The 11358-nt window shown below is 42.3% G+C and overlaps 1 protein-coding gene across 1 annotated transcript; it reads left to right on the top strand.

Moving 5' to 3' along the window:
• The first annotated feature begins 9834 nt into the window (after positions 1–9834).
• LOC118410637 lies at positions 9835–11139 on the top strand. The gene has a single exon (XM_035812421.1). It carries the CDS (start codon positions 9835–9837, stop codon positions 11137–11139), a length of 1305 nt encoding a protein of 434 aa, XP_035668314.1.
• The last annotated feature ends 219 nt before the right edge of the window (positions 11140–11358 follow it).

The raw sequence follows: 11358 nt of genomic DNA, 5'->3' as shown, positions 1-11358 counted from the left end.
GATCATTCAATTTAGAAAGAAACACCTGCGCCCTAGACCTTCATTTCAAAGTCAGCCAACAGCACACCGTGCAGGGAAGGTAATGCTACTTCACCTTTATCCGCGGATTACCTATTCTGTTGTTTATGAAAAATTGTGTTAAGGCATACTGACGTACAGTGGTTTCAAACTGCAATATTTAAATTTGTGAACCGCCGCCCGTCGACTTGACTCCCCTATGTACCCTGTTTTTAGAAACAACGGATATAGGCAACCCCTCAGATAAAGGTTAACTAGTGGTAATGACTTCCACCTAATAACAATAACAATTTACATGTAAACTTAATTTGTTTAATTGATTTGGGAATTCTATAATTCAAGTGTTTTCCACAACTGCCTTAACCAACCGGAACTAAAGCTCCTTACGAAGGCAACATTCTCTCCATTCTGTATTCACTAAATGTCACGTCTAACCTTGAGAAGCCGAAGTGAGCTTCGGTTATGTAAGACTGATCGCGAGCTTAGGGGCGACTCTCTGACATTTAACTCTGTCAATTATCTGATCGCCCCTGACATGGCTGAAAAAGAAAGGAGGTGATGCAACACTTAAGGTGGTATCTCACTGCACTTGTGGCACCGGTGTGGTACTGCGGGTTTTGTTTACAGCAGCACTGTTGTGTTAGTTTCGCCAGTATAACTTAGAAGACAACGAAATACACAAACGCGCAATCCATAAAAGTATGACTTAGAAGACAATGAAATACACAAATACACACATCTCTAAAATACGTTCAGTTATCTTTTGAACCCCGCAGTGTCGCACCGGTGCCCCAAGTGCAGTGAGGTACCACCTTTATCCACGTACTTTTATTGGTTAAACATCCCCTTTCTGTGCCCAGGGTTCAGCCCTAACCATACACCAATGCAGATACTCCATGCTGCACGCTGCCAGGACTTTTAATAGCTAAATTTACTCCTAGACAACATTAACTAATTAGAAGCCGTTGGGAGTTTAGCCAGTGCCTGCTGCCAAGAACAAGGGGACGGCATTACGACAGAGGGCTGAAAGTTATTAGCATATTAACTGTCAGATCTGTTTGAAACATTTTGTCCACTACTTTTCAGCAAAACAAAGTCATGTCTTTGTTTCATTGTCAAACAAAGCAACATATAACCCATAAACTCCCAGAAAGGCATCATATCATAATGTCTATAATACAAATTTTGATAGAAGAAAGACACGACCAGTGATGAAAATTCAAAATGTTGACCGTTTTTCCGTTATTTTCAATGGAGCAAAAAAGAAGCAGTGGACTAGTCCATCTCACACGCTTGTCACAAAGATTTCTCCAAAGGTCACAGTATTAGTATGTAAGACTGATAAGACTGAATATAGCCACCAGAGGACTTCATATGTCCAAATTAAGTCTTACGTTTTATCCTGTATCTTGACAACTGGGATTAACTTTGACACGTACCGGTTCAATCCATTGCTTATGTAAGTCTGATTGAGAGATGCTTGGCTGTGTTTAGTAGACAATTGAACAAACTATTATGGAATCATTTCTGACATTTTATAAATGGCAGGTATCATTAAGGTATCATTATATAACAGGTTTGTAGTTACATAATGGAAAAGATAGACATTTCTTGCTCACTGCTTTGAAAACTACTCTGTTTTTTTATTCCGTTTAAGGGGGAAAGGGAATTGGTAGATTTCGAGTAGAATAAAACACAATGTCAATGAAAAATGATGCAGCAAAAACGAGAAAACTTAACGTACTATGCAGTCAATTCTAGAGCTAGAGAGAACTAGAGAGGAGTCTTAATTCTTAAGTCACGATCATCCACAGCGCGCGGCATTACACTTTATAAATTACTTGCTCAACACCATAAAGGTCAATCTGGGACAAACCGGCGGATTGCATTCAACGCGGAGGAATATTCGGAAGCAACGCTCGAGCTCAAACGCAACTTTAGAAACAAAAACACATCACTGCCTACGTTTTTCAGCCATGTCAATATTTAATGTCATTTTGCAGAAGATTATGACAAATGTGAACTCAAACTTGGACCCTCAAAGCATTTCCCTAACTATTTTCGGAACTGGGTGTGCACAGTTAAAGGAAAACCTTTGTTACTAATTGAGTGCACCCGTTACGATAAAAACTCTGGAAAAGTTTTCGTGTAAGAAAACTGAACGTCCTGAAATAACCCGAGTCGCCAGATGTGATACGATGATTGGTCAATCGCCGCAATCACAGAACCAATCATTGCCTATTTTCTGTGGGTATCACAAAGCTCTTAAAAACGCATTAACATGAAAGCTTGCAATCTTTGCTTACCGATCACCGTACAAAGCTATTGGATAATGGGTACATTTAAAGATGTTTTGGCCAAATTTTCAATTCTTTCTTGAGTGACAGCTAAGCTTAAAATAGATTAAGTGAGCGACTTTCCAACGTAGTCAGGACATATTTGATGGAATAATCACTTCGATATGAAAGACTGCATACACTAAATATGTCCTTGAATTTTTGACAGATATTTTTTGGTGGAAAGTAAGGTAGTTACGGGTATAGCAAACAAAGGACATTTTATCCCCAACCGGGTTGGAAACGAAGATAAGGCAGGAAAAAACGGGTATCTCACTCGGCCTCGCCTGTTTGCGACAAGTTATGGCGACTTGTGACTCGCGGGTAAAGCACGTGACCTCTCCAAACAAAATGGCCGCACCCTGAATGTCACATCCTCAGTGACTTAGATGCAAATCGCGACGTTGCCAGTGGATCAAAAACCAATTTACTATAATTCCATTTCAAAATGATATTGGCAGTGATTGCAACTGCTGGCCTATTCGAGCGATTTTGCCAATTGCGATTTTAAAAGTCCCCATTTCAGGTGACCCCACATGTGAGGTGACCCATTGGCGCCTGTTTGAAACCAGTTGGCGACTGTCTTTTGCAACCAGGCACAAACAGGCACAAACAGGCGAAACCCAGTGAGTTAGGGTGTTAAGAGATATGAAGTCGATAGAAGGTTTCACACTGCAATACTGCAATATAGGAACATTTGAAACCACTGTCCGTTGACTTGAATACCTAAATGATTTGTTTTCAAAACAATGGATATAGGCTACCCCGTGGATAAAGGTGAACTAGTGTTTGATGCAGAATTTTGACACGCCTGGACCGCATGTGTACAGGGGGGTCTTGTTTTCAGTTTTTGTTTTCATTAAAATAAAAAAAGGTATACTAGTATGAGGTCATGATAGTCGGCAAGTGACCTAAGTGATTTGAAGAGCTCTTGACAAGGACCTCTCATAGCTTTTACCTAACGCTGCGTAGCTTTTTGTTTTTCGTGAAAGATGGCCTGTTCACTAAAACACTTGTCGGACAGCGAAATTGGGTAATTAGGTCACAGCAAGTGAATTGTATGGATGTCATCGTCTGTAGACTGCAAAAATAATGAGATAGGGCGAAATAAATATCGCTAAATTTTTAAAATATACATCATAAACGCTGTAATAAGAGTCTATGTGACAAAATGTGGCAGCACTAACAACGAATCATTCATTCCTGTATTCAAGACGTGAACTAGTGTAGTAAAAGTGACACTAGTGTGGCAGACTGGTATTACTCACCCAGTTGGCCACTACACTCAAGACTTCCATAGTGGTGCCACTTTTACGACTATCCAAATGGTTTAACTCCTATAACTACAGTCATGGCTACCTCGCTAATATTAATGTCACTTCTACAAGAACAATTATTAGGCTACAACACAACATACTTTACCATTTTGGTACTTTCTCGTCATGTTGACCATCTCCGAAGAAAAATAAATTTTGTGTTTTTATGAAATCAGGCGAAAATCGATGAGAGCGTCGATGTCATCAATACAATTTACTTGCTGTGGCCTTACATACATGGGGTCATATCAATTGCCTTCCACCCTAAGCGAATTGAAAATCTCACTACAAGGGCCTCTGAAAGATTGCGTATTACTTTTGTTTTTTAATGGAAGACGGCCGATTCAAGAAAACACTTGTCGGACTTGGGCAATTAAATATATGGCGCCATTATATAGTCGTCTTCAACCCTAAGTGATTTGAAGAGCCCCGGACGAGAACCTCTCGAAGATTTTTTGGAAGGCCACACTGACTTTATTCATCATTTTATGGATGACATCCTCTGGATACCCCAAAACTAATGCAAAAAAAATTAAAAATTCAGCAACAAATACTGCTAAACCACAGGCCTACAAAGCTTGTATTACGAATTGGACCACAGAACATAGTGCATCAGAAGAAACAACAAGTCTAATTTGTAGGAGGCACATGCAGGTTGTCTTGTTCATCATTACAGACTCAGCTACAGTAGTCGAATACATTGACAAGAACGGTCAAAGAATTCGAAGTACACTATTAGAAGGTATATAGCTCAAAGGACTGTGAATGATATAAGACTGTGATTCTCATAAGAGCAGTTTGACCAAATTAGTCTTGTTCATCTTGGCAGACTCAGCTGAAGTAATTGATGGCGAATATATTGACAAGAACGGTCAAAGAAGCACGTTATCAGAAGGTGTATGACTTTAAGGACTGTAGAAGATGACTGTGACAGTGATACTCATATGGGCAGTTTGACCAAGGGTTGGTCAAAATTAGCACGTTTTGAGGTAACTACTAGTGCTAGTACATAACTCATAGTTTTATACAAGCCGGCACATGCTGGCCATTTGCGGCAATACGAGTCAAAAAGTTCCAGAGGTTAATTTTTCAAGTGGGAGAACAGCCGAAATTCAATACGCGCATTGATGTCAACCATAAGATCAACTCAGTGTGGCCTAACTTTAGGTATTTTATCAATTTTCTTCTTTGTGGAAGACGGCCTATCAGGCCTATTTGTCAGATAGCGGACTTGGGCAATTAAATATATGGGGCCATTATAACCGTCGTCGACCCTAAGTGAACTGAAGAGACAAGGACATCTCACGACAAGGACCTCTCAAAGATGTTGCTCAAATTTGTGTAGCTTTTGCTCTTTGTGGAAGATGACCTGCAGCGCAAACCTCCCCATAGGGTCCCAAGCTAAAAGCTAAAGTTGCCATGCATCACATTGTGCTGTGTAGGCCTGGCGCCCATCTCCGTTTTTAAGCCCTGGGGTCACACATATATAAGTCACTACAGCAGGGGGCCAGTCCACCGGTAGTGAAGTGTGTTTAGCTTCCATACTCTTCCTCTTTGCAGAGAAAGAAGTATGTACCATTTTTAAAGTATGACCCGGCTACAACATCCAGTCTTCCGTGGTGGTCCCAAGACACCATGTTCGCTCTAGTTAACATGTATAATCATTGAAATAAAACGGGATTGTTTCTCCTCAATCTACAGGAAATGCTTTGATTTTTATTTATTTATTTATATCAGAACATTATACAACAATTAAAAATAAATGACGATACAGAATTAAAAGAAAGTATACAGGGAGAAAGTCATAGAAGCTTTTCATGGCTCCCCTTCAGAAACAAGGTAGTGATATATGAAATTTAATGTACATAATCTAGATAATAATGAAGCATAATGTATGTACTCAAAGCTAAACAATAAGAATAAATGAAATTGCTTAAAACTACACCAAGAAAATCATAGCGCTTCAAATGATCAAAACTAAACATTATCTAAAGATTACAAAGAAACAAGTCAAAATTATAGAATTATCTGCTAGCAAACGTTTGATTTATTAAAGAAACCTAAAATTTTTCCCCAGTTTTCTCCTGATTCAACTCGTAGCACCCAACAACTCAACCTATTCTTACGTCAACTAAACTGCTGAAATGAACAGATTTTGACAAAACAGGAAAGATTAGACCATATCTGTCCCTTCAAACTCCAAAAGTCTCCAGATCTCCAAAGATTTTAAGGAAATGAAGGATTTCGCAAGTTTTTAGTTGGCGCTTAGATTGTTTTCCATTGTGTACTGCACTGTGCCACTCTCACGTCAACCTTATTCACGAAAACACTTATCAAATAGCACACTTGTGTGGTTTTAGGTATTAAAGTCGGCTTCGACCCTTAATGACATGATGAACTCATGACAAGGACCTCTCAAAGCTTTTACGTACTAAGTATCAATAAAGCTCTACGGCTGAATAACAACGGCCTCAAAAACGACATGGTAGTGATTTTACCTTCTGTCCTTAGTATGTAAGTGGCACTGTTAAAGTTACCAATTTGAGTGTGGTGTCAAACACTGTCTTTGTCTGTCTTAAAGCAAATAAGAGATAACTTAAGTCAGGTAAAGCTTTGTCTCATCTCATGTAGTGCTGTCCAAAACCTACAGTTGATGCTAAAAATGAAACGCTTCGTCTACAGTATGTCCCATCAATGGAATACAAGACATAGAAGGTAATGAATGAACTTCGCTTCTTCAGTACGTTTATGTATCTTATGTGCGGTCGTATTCTAGTGTGATTGTTCTGTAGTTTCCTCGTCTGTCATGTTACATTGTATTAATGCACTTCACAATGGACCACAAAAAATAGCTGACAAAAATGTCAAGCTAATTGAGGATCTAGATGTTGTTGACATCCATCTTTATCAGACAATGGTAGGCAGACAGTCATTCGCCATCCTAGTGCTCCTAAATCCGTCAGATTCGAGTTCGTACGAAGGCGCTATTTACCACTTACGGATCCCAAAAGATTCCTCACGTTTTGGCACATAGACAGCACGTATTTGCACGTACGGCGAGTTGTGCCCTTTGCTTTAGGCAACCCGTAAAAGCAACAAGTTTGCAAGTTCATGATTGATTTGTTTAGTTGCAAGTTGATAAGAAGACCTGAATTAACTCTAAGATCTTGCTCTCAAAGACAGACACTTTTGCCGATAAATGTGTAAAAGATATGAACAGATAGCCATCAGCCTTCAGAGAACCATCCGTCATAACGCTAGGGCACAACCCGCCGTACGTGTACGTGCAAATACGTGCTGTCTACGTGTCAAAACGTGGACAATCTTTAGGGATCCGTAACTGGCGTAAGTGGTAAGCGCCGCCTCCGTACGAACTCGTATAGCTGGAATCCAACGGATTTTGGAGCACGCAGACACGCCGTAGAACTTTACGTGCAGGCAAAACTTTGTGTGCGATATCGGGCTGCGGATTCGCCCCCGTACGTGCCAGTACAGGCGACACGCCTGCCCTGTACAGCATGAACGTTTTCAGAAAAACGTGGCGGACGTGGCCTTCCAAAATACGTACGGACAAATTGCACGTACGGCGGGTTGTGCCCTTAGCTTTAGCTGTTGACGTTACATGCAACCGCTGCTCCTCCAGGAGTAAGAAAATTACACAGAAAACATGGACACTGTGCATAACATACACAACATATAACAACATCCTACAATTACAAGTGCTAATAATAGTCATACAAAATATCATAAAAACGCATGTGCCTTATCGAGTACCTCGTGTGCCATATGTTGAGCTTTGCATGTGTTTCATTAGCTGCTGTTTAAACATCTTGGATGTGCTCACAGTTTGCAACTCATGTGATATTAGCATGAAAGTTCATCTGTGTTGGTAAATGACATTGTGGAAAAGACTAAAGCTTTACGTCCAACACCAAGTTGAATTGGGACTTACCCAAATTTTCAGCCGACTCCGTCAGCCTTGTTCACGGAATGGACCCGTTTGCTGTAGCTTCCGGACGTGACGTCAGGGACACACGACTGCAGCAGCTCGCCAGGACACTCAGTTTCACTTGAGAAAGTCAAAATCCTTGACTCGGAGCCGGAGTTCTTTGCAAAAGGAGTGAAGGAGGCTGTGTACATCCGCGCCCACCGTCCAACGTTGAACAGAGACGGGGGGCGACACAGGTTATCTGGCATCTACGACCCTCTGCTGCAGTCGTATGTCCCTGACGTCATGTCCGGAAGCTACAGCAGACGGGTCCATTCCGTGAACAAGGCTGACGGAGTCGGCTGAAAATTTGGGTAAGTCCCAATTCAGCTTGGTGTTGGACGTAAAGCTTTAGTCTTTTCCACAACTCATGTGATAGTTGGTTCCATTTGGATGTTGCTCTGTATGTAAAAGATTTCTCATTTCTACAGTTTTTCCGTGTTGCATGTCTTGTATAGTAACCGTGCTGGTTAGATACCAGATATAGTTTACAGTACAATAAAGGCGGTTCCTTGGAACGGAGTCTTTTGTGAACGGTACACATGTTGCTTACATAGAGTCTTTCACTTACAGTCAACCATGATGATAAGACATTGTATAGAAAGTCAAAGTAAAAAAAGTTTGCAAGTTTAACTTGCATGATGAATTCGTTTGTGATGTTGATAAGAAGATCTGAATTAACCCTACAGACCTTTCTTTCCACGTCCGACACTTCTGTCGATAAATGTGTAAAAGATTTAAACAGATAGCCATCAGCCTTCAGAGAACCATCCATCATAAATGAATACGTTTCACTCAAAGTTGACTCGTTATCAAAAATCTGGGAAGCTCAAGAATCCCAAATCAGTGCCCAACAGGGTGCAATCAATAAAACAACTCGCTTGTTAATGAAGTACTTTTCCACCACTCTTTTCGGACTTTGAGTATCTCAGTTGTAAATCGTCCCTAAAGCTTTATCCAGAGGCTTTTGAAAATTACCATTCGCCATTCATAATTTGTTAGTTTTTGGTAGATGGGAATTGATAAATCGTACAGGAGAGACCTGGACGTACCAAGGAGTTGGTACACCTTAAGGGGATCACATGAATCATGGGAGCACGCTGCGTTAGCTAAAGATGAGGATAGTAGACCACTAGACCAATTCACTGTGACAAAGACTTAAAAAAAGGGCACAGACATCACTCTTCTCTCATGTTTGTAAAATAATCTGTTGTTATCTCTCCCCTCTACTCTCTCTCCCTCCACTTTCTCCTCTCTCCCCTCTCTCTCCCCCTCTCGCTCCCCTCTCTCTCCTCTCTCCCCTCCCTCTCCTCTCTCTCCTCTCTCTCACCTCTCTCACCTCTCTCTCCTCTCTCTCTCTCCCCTCTCTCTCCCCTCTCTCTCCCCTCTCTCTCCTCTCTCTCTCCCCTCTATTTCCCTCTCTCTCCTCTCCCTCTCTCTGTCTCCTCTCTCCCCTCTCTCACACCCTCTCTCCATCTCTCTCCTCATCTCTCTCCCCCTCTCATATAGCAAAAAAGGCTTAAAATGGGTTGTCTTGATATCTAATATTTGACTGGATCTTAACCAGACCTTAAAAGTATTAGAGTGATAAGCCAGTACCTGGACGGTCTACAGATAAGATTCACAGTCAATGGGAACACTACAGCTTGGCAGAGCCTACAGAGGGGGATTATAACCGGATGCACAATTTCAGTGATACTTTTCGTAGCAGCGATGAACCTTGTCATGAAGCCAACTATGCGCCAGAGTAGAGGCCCAAAAAAGTTCGGGAGTCAGACAGCCGCCGTTAAAGGCTTTTATGGACGACCTTACAATCACAACTGAGAGTGTGCTGAGTTCTAGGTGGATGCTCAAGAGTTTGGAGGAGGCCGCAACCTGGGCAAGAATGAAGTTTAAAGCAAGAAAGTGTAGAAGATTGGTAGTGAGGAAGGGAAGATTGAATAATACGATCCAGTTGGAAATTCAAGGAGAAAGAATACCTTCAGTAACCGAACAACCGATAAAAAGCCTTGGTAAGAAGTTTGACAAATCACTAGGAGACCAGAACAACATAAAGGAATTCAGACAGCAAGTTAACCAAGGGCTGAAGGCAATAGAAGAAAGCAAACTACCAGGGAAATTCAAGGTCTGGTGTTACCAGTATGGTCTGCTGCCCAGAATAACATGGCCAATGACGATGTATGATATCTCCCTTACCACAGTGGAAGAAGTCGAGAGGAAGATTAGCAGACATCTCCGGAAGTGGCTGGGGCTCCCACCAAGCTTTACCAGACTAGGCCTATACAGCAGAACGGCGAGACTGCAGTTACCGTTCACCTCAGTAGTGGAAGAGTTCAAGGTGTGCAAGACAAGGGCCCTGATGACCTTAGAGGGGAGTAGGGATGAAAATGTCAGTCAGACAGGCGTGGAACTGAGGTCAGGACGGAAGTGGTCTGTGGCAAAGGCAGTACAAGAGGCCAAGAGTAGTTTTAGACATCGCGACATAGTGGGAGTGGTGGCCCAAGGCAGACTGGGATTAGGAGCAGGGAAAACTGACCACCAGAGCTGGTGCACAGCAGGGTCAAGAGAGAGAAGGGACATGGTACAGAGAGAAACTAGAAGGAAAGAGGAGGAAGTTAGAAGGGCCCAGGCAGTGAGTCAAGGTAGTCAGGGTGCATGGACTAGATGGGAAGGAGTCAAAGACAGAAAGGTAATGCGGAAAGAGTTGAACAGATGGGAGCCCCTGAGATTGCAATTCCTCCTTAAGTCAGTGTACAATCTTCTACCCACTCCAGCAAACAAGAAAATGTGGGGGATGCAAGAAGAGGAGAACTGTGGCCTGTGTGGTAAAAGAGGATCATTGAGCCATATTCTGTCAGGATTCCCAGTGGCCTTGAGCCAAGGAAGATACCGGTGGAGGCACGACAAGGTGCTGAGGGTATTGGCAGCAGTGCTTGAAGAGGAAAGGACGAGAAACAAGCAACAGGTCAGAAAGGGGCCGCAGTTCATCAGATTCTTGAGAGAGGGGGAAGCGAGGAAAGGAAAGAAGGAAAGAGGGAAAGATATAGGGATATTCAACACAGCAAAAGATTGGGTCTTACAAGTCGACCTAGACAAGAAGTTGATCTTTCCAGAAGAAGTAGTAACAACAAGTCTAAGACCGGAGGTGATCCTGAAGTCAAGTCAGACAAAGCAAGTAGTCCTTCTGGAACTGACTGTTCCATGGGAAGAGAGACTAGAGGAAGCCCATGAAAGAAAGGCCTTGAAGTATCAGGAACTTGTTCAGAATTGCAAAGACCAAGGATGGAAGACACAATGCTTCCCAGTGGAGGTCGGGACCAGAGGCTTTATTGGCCAGTCAGTGTGGAAGGCACTAGGAGCAGTTGGTGTAAATGGGAAAAAGAGGAGAGATGCTACCAGAAGACTAACAGAAGAAGCAGGACGCTCATCACGATGGATCTGGATTCAAAGCAATGAACGTGATTGGAAAGGTCATGACTAGGCAGTATTGGCCACACTGCCTGCCCCGCCTCCCGGAGGGGGTCCTGCTAGGGGGCGAAACCCCCAATGATGGGAGGAAGCAGCTGAAGATGTCATGGCGCAGTATTACTCATCCACTGTTTTCGGTAAGAGTTTGGTCCCTTAGTTTTTGTATATCATTTGGTATGGTCACATCAGATCTGATTGATAGAGAGCTCTTGTCCCAAATGGTGTTTTATGC

Source organism: Branchiostoma floridae, chromosome 2, assembly GCF_000003815.2.
Source record: "Branchiostoma floridae strain S238N-H82 chromosome 2, Bfl_VNyyK, whole genome shotgun sequence".
In the NCBI taxonomy this organism is placed as follows: Eukaryota; Metazoa; Chordata; class Leptocardii; order Amphioxiformes; family Branchiostomatidae; genus Branchiostoma; species Branchiostoma floridae.
Note: the sequence above shows the minus strand (reverse complement) of the source record. Positions and strands in the feature narration are given on the sequence as shown.